Source organism: Anabrus simplex, chromosome 12, assembly GCF_040414725.1.
Source record: "Anabrus simplex isolate iqAnaSimp1 chromosome 12, ASM4041472v1, whole genome shotgun sequence".
Taxonomy (NCBI): domain Eukaryota; kingdom Metazoa; phylum Arthropoda; class Insecta; order Orthoptera; family Tettigoniidae; genus Anabrus; species Anabrus simplex.
Window position 1 is genome coordinate 3,109,585 of NC_090276.1, and position 18,081 is coordinate 3,127,665.

The 18,081-nt window shown below is 38.6% G+C and overlaps 1 protein-coding gene across 1 annotated transcript in view; it reads right to left on the minus strand.

Moving 5' to 3' along the window:
- Nucleotides 1–717: 717 nt before the first annotated feature.
- The window catches only part of LOC136884271 (E3 ubiquitin-protein ligase CCNB1IP1), a 34,720-nt gene continuing 17,356 nt past the window's right edge, over nt 718–18,081 (minus strand). Inside the window, exons 5-6 of the mRNA XM_067156338.2 lie at nt 10,178–10,385; nt 718–1,439 (exon numbers count right to left, since the gene is read on the minus strand). Of these exons, the coding sequence (XP_067012439.1) occupies nt 1,327–1,439; nt 10,178–10,385 (321 nt within the window). The 3' untranslated portion in view covers nt 718–1,326. The remainder of the gene's footprint in view (nt 1,440–10,177; nt 10,386–18,081) is intronic.

The following is an 18,081-nucleotide window of genomic DNA, read 5'->3' on the forward strand; positions in this document are numbered from 1 at the left end:
TTTAAGTGCGCCAGCAACAAATTGCTCTGCTGGACAATCCTTTTCCATTCTGGGAAGATTCAAGAATTATTTATGTATACATCTCAAACTGAGGCGCTCTTGAATCATTTGGCTATACTATCAACAGTAAATGACATTACCGTGAAGATGTTATTAGCGTGCTCACTAGTACTAAAGCAAGAAGAACATTTCCCTAGTAGAATTCTTTGTTGTTACAGTAATCAGTTGGACATGGAAGCTTGGTTGTGATATTGTGGTGTTTCTTTTGTAGTAGATAGAACAGGGGTTCTTAACCTTTTTATATCGTGGACCCATGTGAAAATCTGGTGTTGCCTACGGAACCCCTCCCTACAAAAATGAATGTAAGCAAGTAAATACAGTTTTGCTGAGGAAGAAATATTTTATTGAAAACTGATCACTTTATTCAGTGTATAACATACACAAAATATGAATAAAGTAAACAATCCTATCAGTATCATGAAATAATTAATGGCCACTCTATATAAAAAACAATTTGTTACTATCATCAAGTAAAAATTGCATAGAACAAAAAATAATTTCATTGAAAATGTCATCATCATCATCATCATCATTGTTGTTGACTTTTTGCTTTGATGGGAACAAATGTTGTAAACACTGCTTCACAAAGGTATGTAGTGGCAAATGGAATCAAAACACCCATAGCTTTATAACTGTCATTGTACATTGCTAAAAATAAAATATCTCAGATGTCTATCTGTTGTTCACGTTAGAATTATAGCAATTATAAATGCTAAATTTCCATTTAAGTTTCATGGATCCCCTGAAGCCCATCTGCAGACCCCAGGTTAAGAACTTCTGATTTAGCAGTTAAAATGATTTCTGCCTTTTTTTGTTTCCCAAAAACCTTGTTATGTCTTTTTTGTACATCTGCTTTTTATTTTGTGTTTGATGAAAACATGGCATGTGGCGGGCAAAATTTCCTCTGGCCTAGGGGTACAAAATACCTGAGTCATTATAGCACAAATACGGAAGGAAGAGCAGTGCATAATGTTTATTCCTACTTCAAAACAGCTACAAAAATAACAAATACCAAGAGATCAAACATCATTCATACAGTCTCAGGTTTAGGTACACAAATATCTCAAAAGTAAGGAAAAATCACATTTTCTTGTCTCGTACTCATACTCGGCACTAAAATAAGGAATGTACTTCTGTTGGACCTCTGGGAGTTTTCTTTCTTGTACAATACTTAGAATAAAGAGGCCATTCCAAAAATTACTGTAATTCTCTATCTTTTAAATGATTTAATGAGAAAAGATTGCAATGTCCACATATATGCTAATGTCAGGCCTTCTGATTTTCACTCATTTGTATTTTCTGTTTCTTCCGAATATAGCAAGGATCCAGAAATTGCTTCCTGACGGTGGTTGTTGGAGTAACAGGTTTGAATTCAAAAGCTGAAAAGGACAGAAGATTATAAGATAAGAATTTATAATTCAATAATAATAATAATAATAATAATAATAATAATAATAATAATAATAATAATAATAATAATAATAATAATAATAATAATAATAATGTGTCAATTCCGAAAAGGCCTGGTGAAGGTCTTTTGAGTTGACATTGTATAAGTGACTTGCACGTCTGTGAGGATGGCGCTCTATCTATAATGAATTCTAATCAATCAATCAATCAATACTGATCTGCATTTAGGGCAGTCGCCCAGGTGGCAGATTCCCTATCTGTTGCTTTCCTAGCCTTTTCCGAAATGATTTCAAAGAAATTGGAAATTTATTGAACATCTCCCTTGGTAAGTTATTCCAATCCCTAACTCCCCTTCCTATAAATGAATATTTGCCCCAGTTTGTCCTCTTGAATTCCAACTTTATCTTCATATTGTGATCTTTCCTACTTTTATAGACGCCATTCAAACCTATTCATCTACTAATGTCATTCCACGCCATCTCTCCGCTGACAGCTCGGAACATACCACTTAGTCGAGCAGCTCGTCTTCTTTCTCTCAATTCTTCCCAACCCAAACATTGCAACATTTTTGTAACGCTACTCTTTTGTCGGAAATCACCCAGAACAAATCGAGCTGCTTTTCTTTGGATTTTTTCCAGTTCTTGAATCAGGTAATCCTGGTGAGGGTCCCATACACTGGAACCATACTCTAGTTGGGGTCTTACCAGAGACTTATATGCACTCTCCTTTACATCCTTACTACAACCCCTAAACACCCTCATAACCATGTGCAGAGATCGGTACCCTTTATTTACAATCCCATTTATGTGATTACCCCAGTGAAGATCTTTCCTTATATTAACACCTAGATACTTACAATGATCCCCGAAAGGAACTTTCACCCCATCAACGCAGTAATTAAAACTGAGAGGACTTTTCCTATTTGTGAAACTCACAACCTGACTTTTAGCCCCGTTTATCAACATACCATTGTCTGCTGTCCATCTCACAATATTTTCGAGGTCACGTTGCAGTTGCTCACAATCTTGTAACTTATTTATCACTCTATAGAGAATAACATCATCCGCAAAAAGCCTTACATCCGATTCCACTCCTTTACTCATATCATTTATATATATAAGAAAATATAAAGGTCCGATAACACTGCCCTGAGGAACTCCCCTCTCAACTATTACAGGGTCAGACAAAGCTTCACCTACTCTAACTCTCTGAGATCTATTTTCTAGAAATATAGCAACCCATTCAGTCAATCTTTTGTCTAGTCCAATTGCACTCATTTTTGCCAGTAGTCTCCCATGATCCACCCTATCAAATGCTTTAGACATGTCAATCGCGATACAGTCCATTTGACCTCCAGAATCCAAGATATCTGCTATATCTTGCTGGAATCCTACAAGTTGAGCTTCAGTGGAATAACCTTTCCTAAAACCGAATTGCCTTCTATCGAACCAGTTATTAATTTCACAAACATGTCTAATATAATCAGAAAGAATGCCTTCCCAAAGCTTACATACAATACATGTCAAACTTACTGGCCTGTAATTTTCAGCTTTATGTCTATCACCCTTTCCTTTATACACAGGGGCTACTATAGCAACTCTCCATTCATCTGGTATAGCTCCTTCGGCCAAACAATAATCAAATAAGTACTTCAGATATGGTACTATATCCCAACCCATTGTCTTTAGTATATCCCCAGAAATCTGATCAATTCCAGCCGCTTTTCTAGTTTTCAACTTTTGTATCTTATTGTAAATGTCATTGTTATCATATGTAAATTTTATTACTTCTTTGGCCTTAGTCTCTTCCTCTATCTCAACATTATCCTTGTAACCAACAATCTTTACATACTGCTGACTGAATACTTCTGCCTTTTGAAGATACTGACATACACACTCCCCTTGTTCATTAATTATTCCTGGAATGTCCTTCTTGGAACCTGTTTCTGCCTTAAAATACCTATACATACCCTTCCATTTTTCACTAAAATTTGTATGACTGCCAATTATGCTTGCCATCATGTTATCCTTAGCTGCCTTCTTTGCTAGATTCAATTTTCTAGTAAGTTCCTTCAATTTCTCCTTACTTCCACAGCCATTTCTAACTCTATTTCTTTCCAGTCTGCACCTCCTTCTTAGTCTCTTTATTTCTCTATTATAATAAGGTGGGTCTTTACCATTCCTTACCACCCTTAAAGGTACAAACCTGTTTTCGCATTCCTCAACAATTTCTTTAAACCCATCCCAGAGTCTGTTTACATTTTTATTTACCGTTTTCCACCGATCATAGTTACTTTTTAGAAACTGCCTCATACCTGCTTTATCAGCCATATGGTACTGCCTAACAGTCCTACTTTTAAGACCTTCCTTTCTATCACATTTATTTTTAACTACCACAAAAACAGCTTCATGATCACTAAGACCATCTATTACTTCAGTTTCCCTATAGAGCTCATCTGGTTTTATCAGCACCACATCCAAAATATTTTTCCCTCTGGTTGGTTCCATCACTTTCTGAATCAGCTGTCCTTCCCATATTAACTTATTTGCCATTTGTTGGTCATGCTTCCTGTCGTTCGCATTTCCTTCCCAATTGACATCTGCCAAATTCAGATCTCCTGCTACAATCACATTTCTTTCCATGTCGTTTCCCACATAGCTGACTATCCTATCAAATAATTCCGAATCCGCATCAGTGCTACCCTTTCCCGATCTGTACACTCCAAATATATCAAGTTGCCTATTATCTTTAGAAATGAGCCTTACACCTAGAATTTCATGTGTCTCATCTTTAACTTTTTCGTAGCTTACAAATTCTTCTTTCACCAGAATGAAAACTCCCCCTCCCACCTTTCCTATCCTATCTCTACGATACACACTCCAGTATTACATGTAATAAATATCATTTTTGGTCCGTATTGATGATATTAGATTGAAATAATAACATTAAGTTATTTATTAGACCACCTAATCAATACAAAATCGTCTTGGATGATTTACATAAATTTGTTAGCTAATAGTGGGACATGTTTCGCCTTCCTTGAAGGCATCATCAGCCATAGTCTTAACCTTAAATTAAAAATAAGCGTCTAAATAACATGTAGTAATGAAATGAATTTTAAAATCTTGAAGAGATTTGAAGTAAAATAACATTAAAAATAACAATAATGGTTTGAAAATACAATGTGATGAGATACAATAGTGGAAGTATTAACAAAATTAACATCAGAAGGCTGCTAAAATAAGTACAATGGATAAAACAACAGATTGTTTTACAACAAGTAGTAAGATTGCATAAAAGTAAAGTTGATAGTCATGGCGGTTATAATTAGACGATGGCGAAAAATCTTATATAATCAAAGTAAAGAGGAGAGAATAAAAGTCAAAGTTAGTCGAGAGATCCGAAGTTCATCATGATCTTGAAGATAAAAGACGAAAGTCAGATGCATATGGTGAAGTTGTAGAACACGTTGAGGATATGAAGTTGGTGAATAGAAGTTGAAGAACAGTTTCAAATAGGATCACTATGGACCATCTCAAAATTTGAAGTGATGTTCAAATGTTGTAAATTGTGAGTTTGTAGATATTCTAGTTGAAAAAGCATATAAAAGTGGAATCTGTAAATGGAAGCAAGAAACGTAGAGTTAATTCAAATATCTTTTCACACAATTAACTCTACGTTTCTTGCTTCCATTTACAGATTCCACTTTTATATGCTTTTTCAACTAGAATATCTACAAACTCACAATTTACAACATTTGAACATCACTTCAAATTTTGAGATGGTCCATAGTGATCCTATTTGAAACTGTTCTTCAACTTCTATTCACCAACTTCATATCCTCAACGTGTTCTACAACTTCACCATATGCATCTGACTTTCGTCTTTTATCTTCAAGATCATGATGAACTTCGGATCTCTCGACTAACTTTGACTTTTATTCTCTCCTCTTTACTTTGATTATATAAGATTTTTCGCCATCGTCTAATTATAACCGCCATGACTATCAACTTTACTTTTATGCAATCTTACTACTTGTTGTATAACAATCTGTTGTTTTATCCATTGTACTTATTTTAGCAGCCTTCTGATGTTAATTTTGTTAATACTTCCACTATTGTATCTCATCACATTGTATTTTCAAACCATCATTGTTATTTTTAATGTTATTTTACTTCAAATCTCTTCAAGATTTTAAAATTCATTTCATTACTACATGTTATTTAGACGCTTATTTTTAATTTAAGGTTAAGACTATGGCTGATGATGCCTTCAGGGAAGGCGAAACATGTCCCACTATTAGCTAACAAATTTATGTAAATCATCCAAGACGATTTTGTATTGATTAGGTGGTCTAATAAATAACTTAATGTTATTATTTCAACACACTCCAGTGCCGTGAGAAAATTTCTGCATCCATTATATCATTTCTCAGCCATGATTCAACTCCTATTACAATATCTGGTAAATATATATCTATTAAATTACTTAATTCTATTCCTTTCTTTACAATACTTCTACAGTTCAACACTAACAATTTTATGTCATCCCTACTTGATTTCCAGTTCCCTGTTCCCTTATCACCGCTCCCTAGGCCATCCCGTTTCCCTGAATGTACCTCCCTATTACCCTTCCAAACAAATTTCCTAACTTATACGTACCACTGCGGTTTAAATGAAGGCCATCCGAGCGCAGATCCCTATCTCCTACCCACCCATTAGGATCTAGAAATTTCACTCCCAGTTCCCACATACCCACTCCATAGTCTCATTTAAATCCCCAATCACCCTCCAGTCAGTATCCCTCCTACACAGTATTCCACTAATAACAATCTCCGCTTTCTTAAACTTCACCCGTGCTGCATTTACCAGATCCCACACATCTCCAACTATGTTGGTACTTATATCAGCTTGCCTTACGTTGTTGGTACCAACGTGAAACACTACCACCTTCTCCTTCCCCTCCTCCCTCTCTTCTACTTTCCTCAACATCTGCCTCAACCTAATTCCTGGATAACATTCTACCCTGGTTCCCTTTCCTCCACATACTTTCCCCACGTGTCTAACGATGGAATCCCCCATGACCAGAGCCTCAACCCTACCCACCTCATTTGATCCCCTCCCCTCCTGGTCAGCCCTATCTTTCCTGAAAGCTGCAGAAGCTACTTCCTCCTCCCTTTTCTCCTTCCCATGACCCTGTTCCACCTGTCTTTTCCTATCCTCTACTCTACCTTTCCCTTTCCTACCGTTTCCCTTCCTCCTACTTCCATGCATCTCAGCAACAGTTCTAGTGAGTATTTGATCCACCCTCGTATATTCACACACTAATTATATACGGCACACACACCCAGCTCTTGAGCCATTGGAATTAACCAATGAAGGTTAAAATCCCTGTCCCGGTTGGGAATCAAACCCCAACCCTCTCGACCAAAGGCCAGCATGCTAATTAGCCATGGATCCAGACTTTTACTAACTGATAAATATATATAATTAGTGTGTGAATATACGAGGGTGGATCAAATACTCACTAGAATTTTCAATTTACATTTTACAGATTCAGCTGAGAGATATGAATGTAAGATGCCTGTTTTCTAGATAATCCCCCAGTTTAGAAACAGTTTTTCTCATGAAATTGACAGATTTTTAATTCCATTCCTCAAAGAATGAATGGGGACATGTTGGCAGCCAGTTGCACACAAACTCGTCTACTCCTGTGTTACCATCAAATTGCTGTGGTCCAGAGAAGTTACAATTGCAAGACAATACATTTTGGTTCTGAGGAGGGCGTACTAGTGGTATACGGTGTATTTCTTCCAGCTTATCACACATTAAAGCAACAGTATGGGTTCTTGCATTATCATGGAGAATAATGACAACTTAAGATTGGTTGCTGACGTTGTTTTGCTGCAATAGCCAGCAGTTGTCATCTATAAGTTGACAGTCATATGCAGCATTATTCTCTGTTCAGGGAAGAAATTAACTAACAAAATGGTTGTGGAGTCCCAAAAAAGTGTTGCAAGGACCTTTGCAACTGACAAATGCCTTTGGGCTTTACTGGTGCAACTCCTCCACCACTTCATGCTCTGTTGTTTGGATTCAGGGTATAATGAAGGACTCAAAGTTTCATAACAGGTGAGAAAGTAGCAAAAAAAAAACCGACAACTTTCTTTCTTCATCACAAGGAGTCGGGAGCTTCTGGCAAATTTCCAGATGAGCACGTTGTACTTGCTCAGTAAGGAAATTAGGAACCCACTTCATAGACACTTTCTGATGGCTATGGTCATAACTGATGATGGACTGAGGACTCCCCCATCTTATTCCTCAGTTTGGACTGGAAACCTATATGTGGCCATTTTTTCAGTAAGGTCATGAACAGCATGAATGCTTTGTTCTGCAACACTTGTCTGGGGCTATAATTGAGTGGTGTGTTTTCCACAACTTCCCATCCCAACAAAAATTTATTCTTGCAATCAAACATTTGAGTCTTTGAAAGGATTTGTTCCCCAGACTGTGCCTGCAATCTTCCCAGAATTTCAACAGGTTTGGCACCTTCTGTGGCGAGAAACTTTATGATGATTTATTGCACAGTGGATGGATGTATTTCTCGTTCACTCATTTTGTTACTAACGAGCCCTGCCATGCGGGTTGGGCGAAGAATTGGATTCACATATCCCCACCTCTCTCCACTCGAGGCCACAAATGGGTCCCCTCAGAACTTCAATTACCAGGTGAAAATTCTGGTTTATATTTAACCCACCTCCATATTGCCTTTTGTCTCTTCTTTCCTCTCAGGAGTGGTCCCTTCTGTGAGTGTAAATACCCACCCTTCAAATGAAGCTGCTAATCAGAAACAAGTTTGTGAGGGGTTTAGAAGAAATACTGGTACAATAAAAATAGAATCAAGAGACGGCAGTTGTGAGAAGATTCAGAGTTCATCCTGGTTAATCTGCATGTTTTTATTTGTGCTTAATACTTCTTTCTATTACTCCCTCTACCCGCATTGACTATTGCATTTATCCTCATGTATGTGTTTCTGTCCTTCCTAGCTTTTCTTTCTTTCTTTCTTTCTTTCTTTTCTTTTTTCAGTTGTACCTAGTCTGAACATACATAATGTTACAAACTACCTGCCAAATTCCACCATTTTTCCTAACCCTCTTCTGCAAGAGCCTACATTTACCACCTTAGTGATTCTGTTCCATCCAGTGTCTCGTAATCGTGGATGGTGATGATATGAAAATCGCATTGTCGTGATAGCATTGCACAAAGTAGGAAGATAGCCTTCAGACATCTGTGATATCCTTAAGAAGCTTGCTGTTAGCCGAATGTCGATCAATAGAGTATGGTTCCAATGTATAAAACCCACACTGGGATTACTTGATTCAAGAAAAAATGTTGCAAAGTTTGGGATAGGAAGATTTCAGGGTAAGGAGGTGAGTTGATCAACTACACAGTATGTTCTGAGTTGTCAGCAGAGAGATGGCACGGAATGACATTAGTAGACAAATAAGTTTGAATGGTGTTTTTAAAAGTAGGAAAGATAAAAAAATAAAGTTGGAATTCAAATGGACAAATTGGGGCAAATATTCATTTATAGGAAGAGGAATTAGGGACAGGAATAATTTACCTAGGGAGATGTTTGATAAATTTCAAACTTCTTTAAAATTGTTTTAAGAAAAGACTAAGTAAACTATTAATAAGAAATCTGCAAGCTGGCTGACAGCTCTAAATGCTGATCGGTTCGGACCCTACTGTCGGCAGTCCTGAAGATGGTTTTCCGTGGTTTCCCATTTTCACACCAGTCTGTACCTCAATTAAGGCCACGGCCACTTCCTTCCTACTCCTAGCCCTTTCCTATCCCATTGACGCCATAATACCTATCTGTGTCGGTGCAATGTAAAGCCAATTGTAAAAAAAAAAAAAAAAATGCAGATCCGTGGTGATTGATTGACTAATCAAACACTTAAGTGAGATTGGGAGTATGTCCAACTTCCCTCGTTCAGGCCATCCTTGTTCTGCTAGGACACTACAATTCAGCAGTGCCATGAAACAGAGAATTTCATCAGTGATCACTGTCAAGATGCCCTTAGTGAGTATCAATGCCCACCCTCCTGAAGAAGCTGGGAAGCAGAATTGAGCTTGTTGGGGGCTGAGCAGAGATGGATGTGGAAGGACTGGCATTGATGAGGACAGAACCTAACTATCAGAAGACGGTAGTGAGTGAAGATGCAGAGATGGAAGGGAATGGATGACTTCCCTAAACATGTATGGTAAAATAAATAGTTTTCTTTCATTATAAGGTGTATTGACAAGGCAGACTCAAGTAAAACTATTTTAAATAGTTCTATAATAGATTCATACAAGTCAATATGGATCAAACAACCATATTAACCTACCATGGTTAAGTTTATCAACAGATGCGCTACTTGCGACCACTTTAAAATCGTCACTTCTGGCACGTTGACAATATTAATAAAAAATATATATTCTTTTAACATTGGCAGAACATCGCTCAAGTCCATCCCAGATGGAGAGACCTCATGAAAACCTACCTTGCTTCGGACTTAAAGAGGCCACATCGTAAAAACGATTGAATACGGCTGATAGTGATAGTATTGAAGAAGTATTGAGAACCCATCTCGAGTAACTACATATGGCTAGACCAGGCATATTTGTTTTCACCAATTAATCAAAGAACAAAAATCACCTGCCTTCTTGTGGTTTTTCCTTATATCTGGGTGATTGTTGGACAATAGTTTCAGGAACTTTCAATGCATCATTAACCATTTCATCCAGAGTTCTGGGTCCTACTGAGTACTGATGTTTGCTCTGTTGTTTGGTTCGTATCTGCATAGAGTTAGGAACTTGATTCTCTTTCATATACTTCAGCTGGGTTCTCTTTAAAGATTCATACATTGCCTGAAAAATAAATTGGAACAATTTCAATTTTTGTTAATTTCCCAACAGCAGTTGTGAATGTCTCCTAAGATATGATCCTGCTGATGATGATGTTAATTGTGATTTTAAAAGGGCTCTAATTGTACTAGTTATTAGCAAGGATGAGATTGTGGGGGATGATTAAAAAAAGGAAGAAGAAACAATAAAGATATACGAGGGTTGATTCAGAAGTCATGGCAGCCATTTCTTTTCTCTCTCAAAAGCTGAAACACAGGGAATGTGCTTTTTTAGAGGTAATGCCATGTGGTGTAGGGATGTAGGAATTTCTGGTAATGTAAAAGGACAAACACAGCACATTGAAACCATTGTATTCACTGTATTCTCATACAACCTGTACAATCTGTACATTTCCTACAAGCAGCTTAACATCCTTCAAAGTAGTCTTTTAGGCTATCTATGGTTCTCTGCCAATGATGAGGAAGACGTAAAATACCATCAGCTGCACGAGATGCAATGAGCACTACTTCCAATATAAATGGTCCATTATTGGACCATTTATTATTATTAACAAATACATTCTAAGTCCAGCATCATCATATACAAATTCACACACAACTTAATTAAATATTTCCAGTGCTTGACACTACAGCTTACAATACTATAGGTTGAACTTACTACTAGCTTAACATTACAACACCACCATATACAAATTCACATGTACCTTAAGTATTTCAAAATTTTACACTATGAATTACAGTACATTGAGCAGTCCAATTTATATTGCAATTATAAATTTACTCATTCAAGACAAATATTTCAGGATCCCTATGGGAATCAGTATCAATAATAATAATGTTATTTGTTTTATGTACCACTAACTACTTTTTAAGGTCTTCGGAGACGCCGAGGTACCGGAATTTAGTCCCGCAGGAGTTCTTTTACGTGCCAGTAAATCTACCGACATGGGGCTGTCGTATTTGAGCACCTTCAAATACCACCGTACTGAGCCAGGATCGAACCTGCCAAGTTGGGGTTAGAAGGCCAGCGCCTTAACCGTCTGAGCCACTCAGCCCGGCGGAATCAATATCTATATCCAATGTGTGGTGCCTCATATCGAAATGCACATACTGTTGTTTGTTGGGGAAGTGGTTCCCAAGCAATGGCTACTTCACTTTGTGAATAAAACCAAAGTCACATGGACTAAGATGTACAAACTCTTCTCGACTTTGATATCTTCCATTATGTACTGCTGTCATCAAACAACTGACATAGGGAGCATGATCATGGCTGGAATGATGCAACCATACCCCATCTGCCAGCTTAGGTACGAAGTTCATGTACGTACTACATACTGTACGCCCTTGAATCCTGCACAACCAACATTAGAGATAGTAGCAGACTTCAGACTGCAGAAATGAAGTTCCTGAGGTCAATGTTACAGAAAATAAGAAAACCAGATAAGATCTGGAATGAAGAGATCCATCATAATACACAAGTAAAGTAGTCGCTAAGCAAAAATGTAAGAAAATCAAGACTCAAATGGTACGGCCATGTAAAAAGGATGGTCAAATGAGAACAGGCTAGAAAAGGAACTGGAAGGCAAAAGACCAGAGACAGACCAAGGAAATGGTGAATCAGTCAACTAAAGCAGGACCTGGAAGGAAGAGGAGTGGAATAGCACTAGGTTGAGAAGGAAGAAAGGTACATGGATAGACAAAGTTGGAGAGCGCTCTTGTACCACACCCGGGCGATTGGAGACGGTTAAAGCATGATGATGATGATGATGTATGTACTTTCAGATATACATTATTACATGTTTGGAAAATAAGAAATTCATTGCCATGACTTCTGAATCAAAACTCGTATATATTAAGCATATGACATAATATATGGTATGGAACAAAGAGACATACAAATACAAAATAAGAATATAATTTAGAAAACAAAAACAAAAAACATACACCTAATATTCGCAGGGAGAGCACAAATCCAAATTCACATGTCCAAGTTTTCTAACCACTGAACATTGTTCACATCCATAGAATATACTGCAACGGTGGCAGGGACTGTATTTATTTTAGTATGATTATTATAAAATTAAAATGACTACGGGTAAAGCAACATGATATACCTGGAAACTAGCAGGTCATCATACAATGAAACAATTATCACTATCAATCAATCAATCAATACTGATCTGCATTTAGGGCAGTTGCCCAGGTGGCAGATTCCCTATCTGTTGTTTTCCTAGGATTTTCTTAAATGATTTCAAAGAAATTGGAAATTTATTGAATATCTCCCTTGGTAAGTTATTCCAATCCCTAATTCCCCTTCCTATAAATGAATATTTGCCCCAATTTGTCCTCTTGAATTCCAACTTTATCTTCATACTAGCTGATGTACCCGTGCTTCGCTACGGGATTCTCAGAAAGACTGACTTCGTGGTTTTCCTAACTGAATTCAACATAGGTCATTACAAAAACGTCAGTAGGAATGTAGCGATTGAAAGCAATGTTATCATATAAAATACTCGATCAAATGAAAAACCGCACACATTCTCACTTTCAACGAACAGTACTATGATGCCGATCTAACAGTCCAAAGTTCCAGAGCTGGAATAACCAGGTCGCAGACTGCTGTGAACACTCCTCTGTCATTATTCCGTTAAATATTCACACTACTCATTCCAATCAGTGCCTCAGAGTAGGGATTGAATAGCTCGAATGCTATGATGAACCAGTGTGTTACGTACCAGTAATACCAGAAAATACCGGAGGAATGGCATGCTAAAGATGAAAGATATCTAAATCTCCAGCTTCTTCCTGCCAATATACACGCAGGCTGTTACACTCGGTACGACCAGGCGAGTTGACCGTGTGGTTAGAGGCGCACAGCTGTGAGCTTGCATCTGGGAGATAGTGGATTCGAACCCCACTGCCGGCATCCCTGAAGATGGTATTCCGTGGTTTCCCATTTTCACATCAGTCACACCAGACTGTACCTTAATTAAAGCCTAGGCCGCTTCCTTCACACCCCTATTCTTTTCCTATACCATCGTCGCCATAAGACCCGTGCCATGCGACATAAAGCAAATTTAAAAAACCTTGGTACGCTGCAGTAATCCTATCTATCGGGGATGAGTGGAAACAGAAGACAAAAAGCACATCACAACAAACAATGGTCAATGTAATGTTATTGTTGATAAAGGTAATGAGCTTTCTATATTGCAGGCCTTCACATTAGTTTTCTTTCGACTCTGTGATATTAGGGCGTCTTACAAAATTATTTATATAGTAGACTGTAGTTCCTTATTCTCAGACTTTACATACATATTTTCACTAAATTATGTTTACCCATTTTCTCGTGACTCGGCGCTGATATGGACTAAGTAACAAAAATCCAAATTCATGAATATCTCTGCGGTTATATGCGGTACGGTAACAATGTATAAGACATAAGTGATTGGTAATTTAATAACTTCTTATATAACTACTACTAACTTACGACTTAAGTAATGTTATGTTAGTTATGAAGTATTTATCGATACGACCACTATTAACATAAATAACTTATTTGAGAATTACATTTCAGGCCTTCCTTTAAACTACCATTTCACTCAGCGTGAATAAAATAATGTATAGCCTAGATTGTAGTGGTTCATTACCTGACTTTACATTCCGATTTTCATTAAATTCTCTTCAGCTGTTTTCTCGTGATGCGTGTACATACAGACAGACAGACAGACAGACAGACAGACAGACAGACAGACAGACAGACAGACAGACAGACAGACAGACAGACAGACAGACAGACAGACAGACAGAAATTATGGAAAAGTAAAAAATGCATTTTCTTGTTACTGTGGACATGACCGATACAGAAATACCATTCTTTTCAAATTCTGAGCAATGTACAGACGAAACTCTTATTTTATTATTATTATTATGTGCGCATGGACCCAATGGATCACGCAAAGCTCTGACGATTCTGTTTTCTGAGTTGCCAAACAGCTCTCATCCTTTCTCCGTGGATCCTTTTTCGTTCTTCTGTCCACTTTGCTCCAGTCTTCTTTTTCACTTCGTTCTCTGGTTGCACTTTCCATCCATTAATTTTTTTCCTACAAAGGTTTCTGTCCGCGGTGTCATTTGGGTTTATCTGGACTTTTTCCAGATCCTTCTTCACTTCTAGTACCCATGGAATATTTTTTAGATGTTCTATGTAGGTGAGAATCTTGTGTGTCAGTCTATTTGCCGGCAATCTGTGGACGTGCCCATAGAATTTCAGACGTCTTTTATGGATGTCTGCTGCAATGTTGGAATGCTCTTCTGTCTCTTTGTGTGACCTCAGTCTATATCCATCTTCTGTTTTTCGGGGGCCGAGAATTTTCCTCAGGATTCTTCTTTCTTCTTTTAAAATATTTTCTAGGTTACTCTTATTTTATATATATAGATTACACTTCTCAGGCCTTCCCCTAAACTACCATTTCACTCAGTGTGAATAAAACTATTAATGGCCTAGATTATAGCGACTTATTCCCCGACTTTGCATACCAATTTACGTGAAGATACGACCACTAATATAATAAATATATGAGAATTAAATTTTAGGCCTTCCCCTAAACTACCATTTTTCTCAGCATGAATACAATTATGTATAGCCTATATTGTAGCGACTTATTTCCCATCTTTGTCTAGCGATTTTCATTAAGACACGACCACTAATAACATAAATATTTGAGAATTAAATTTCAGGCCTTCCCCTAAACTACCATTTCACTCGGCATGATTAAAGTAATTTATAGCCTAGATTGTAGCGGATAATCACCCGACTTTACATTCCGATTTTCATTAAATTTTCTTCAGCCGTTTTCTCGTGATGTGTGTACATACATACATACAGACATACAGACAGACAGACAGACAGACAGACAGACAGACAGACAGACAGACAGACAGACAGACAGAAATTACGGAAAAGTAAAAAATACATTTTCTTGTTACTGTGGACATGACCGATTCAGAAATACCATTCTTTTCAAATTCTGAGCAATGTACAAACAAAACTCTTATTTTATATATATAGATTGTGATCTTTCCTACTTTTAAAGACGCCACTCAAACTTATTCGTCTACTAATGTCATTCCACGCCATCTCTCTGCTGACAGCTTGGAACATACCAATTATATGATATAGATGTTGATTCCCATAGGGAATCTGAAATATTTGTCCTGAATGAGCAAATTTATAATACCAATATAAATGGTCCGTTATTGGACATCATAAATTTTCCAGCTAGCTCATTCCTGGTTGCCAGCGTTTCGCCCTCGTGTGCTAGGGTGGGCTCATCAGTTGGTACCTAGCACACCTACCAATACGCTGGCTAGTGCATACCGTGGAGGCCACTGCGTAGGCTAACTGGAGCCACCGGCAGTGCCAATGCACTAAGAGACTTTGTCTCATCACTAAAAATTGATGCCTGCTTGGCCATCAGATGATATAGATGTTGATTCCCATAGGGAATCTGAAATATTTGTCCTGAATGAGCAAATTTATAATACCAATATAAATGGTCCGTTATTGGACATCATAAATTTTCCAGCTAGCTCATTCCTGGTTGCCAGCGTTTCGCCCTCGTGTGCTAGGGTGGGCTCATCAGTTGGTACCTAGCACACCTACCAATACGCTGGCTAGTGCATACCGTGGAGGCCACTGCGTAGGCTAACTGGAGCCACCGGCAGTGCCAATGCACTAAGAGACTTTGTCTCATCACTAAAAATTGATGCCTGCTTGGCCATCAGATGATATAGATGTTGATTCCCATAGGGAATCTGAAATATTTGTCCTGAATGAGCAAATTTATAATACCAATATAAATGGTCCGTTATTGGACATTATAAATTTTCCAGCTAGCTCATTCCTGGTTGCCAGCGTTTCGCCCTCGTGTGCTAGGGTGGGCTCATCAGTTGGTACCTAGCACACCTACCATTACGCTGGCTAGTGCATACCGTGGAGGCCACTGCGTAGGCTAACTGGAGCCACCGGCAGTGCCAATGCACTAAGAGACCTTGTCTCATCACTAAAAATTGATGCCTGCTTGGCCATCAGATGATATAGATGTTGATTCCCATAGGGAATCTGAAATATTTGTCCTGAATGAGCAAATTTATAATACCAATATAAATGGTCCGTTATTGGACATCATAAATTTTCCAGCTAGCTCATTCCTGGTTGCCAGCGTTTCGCCCTCGTGTGCTAGGGTGGGCTCATCAGTTGGTACCTAGCACACCTACCAATACGCTGGCTAGTGCATACCGTGGAGGCCACTGCGTAGGCTAACTGGAGCCACCGGCAGTGCCAATGCACTAAGAGACTTTGTCTCATCACTAAAAATTGATGCCTGCTTGGCCATCAGATGATATAGATGTTGATTCCCATAGGGAATCTGAAATATTTGTCCTGAATGAGCAAATTTATAATACCAATATAAATGGTCCGTTATTGGACATTATAAATTTTCCAGCTAGCTCATTCCTGGTTGCCAGCGTTTCGCCCTCGTGTGCTAGGGTGGGCTCATCAGTTGGTACCTAGCACACCTACCAATACGCTGGCTAGTGCATACCGTGGAGGCCACTGCGTAGGCTAACTGGAGCCACCGGCAGTGCCAATGCACTAAGAGACTTTGTCTCATCACTAAAAATTGATGCCTGCTTGGCCATCAGATGATATAGATGTGGATTCCCATAGGGAATCTGAAATATTTGTCCTGAATGAGCAAATTTATAATACCAATATAAATGGTCCGTTATTGGACATTATAAATTTTCCAGCTAGCTCATTCCTGGTTGCCAGCGTTTCGCCCTCGTGTGCTAGGGTGGGCTCATCAGTTGGTACCTAGCACACCTACCAATACGCTGGCTAGTGCATACCGTGGAGGCCACTGCGTAGGCTAACTGGAGCCACCGGCAGTGCCAATGCACTAAGAGACTTTGTCTCATCACTAAAAATTGATGCCTGCTTGGCCATCAGATGATATAGATGTTGATTCCCATAGGGAATCTGAAATATTTGTCCTGAATGAGCAAATTTATAATACCAATATAAATGGTCCGTTATTGGACATTATAAATTTTCCAGCTAGCTCATTCCTGGTTGCCAGCGTTTCGCCCTCGTGTGCTAGGGTGGGCTCATCAGTTGGTACCTAGCACACCTACCAATACGCTGGCTAGTGCATACCGTGGAGGCCACTGCGTAGGCTAACTGGAGCCACCGGCAGTGCCAATGCACTAAGAGACTTTGTCTCATCACTAAAAATTGATGCCTGCTTGGCCATCAGATGATATAGATGTTGATTCCCATAGGGAATCTGAAATATTTGTCCTGAATGAGCAAATTTATAATACCAATATAAATGGTCCGTTATTGGACATTATAAATTTTCCAGCTAGCTCATTCCTGGTTGCCAGCATTTCGCCCTCGTGTGCTAGGGTGGGCTCATCAGTTGGCATCAATTTTTAGTGATGAGACAAAGTCTCTTAGTGCATTGGCACTGCCCGTGGCTCCAGTTAGCCTACGCAGTGGCCTCCACGGTATGCACTAGCCAGCGTATTGGTAGGTGTGCTAGGTACCAACTGATGAGCCCACCCTAGCACACGAGGGCGAAACGCTGGCAACCAGGAATGAGCTAGCTGGAAAATTTATAATGTCCAATAACGGACCA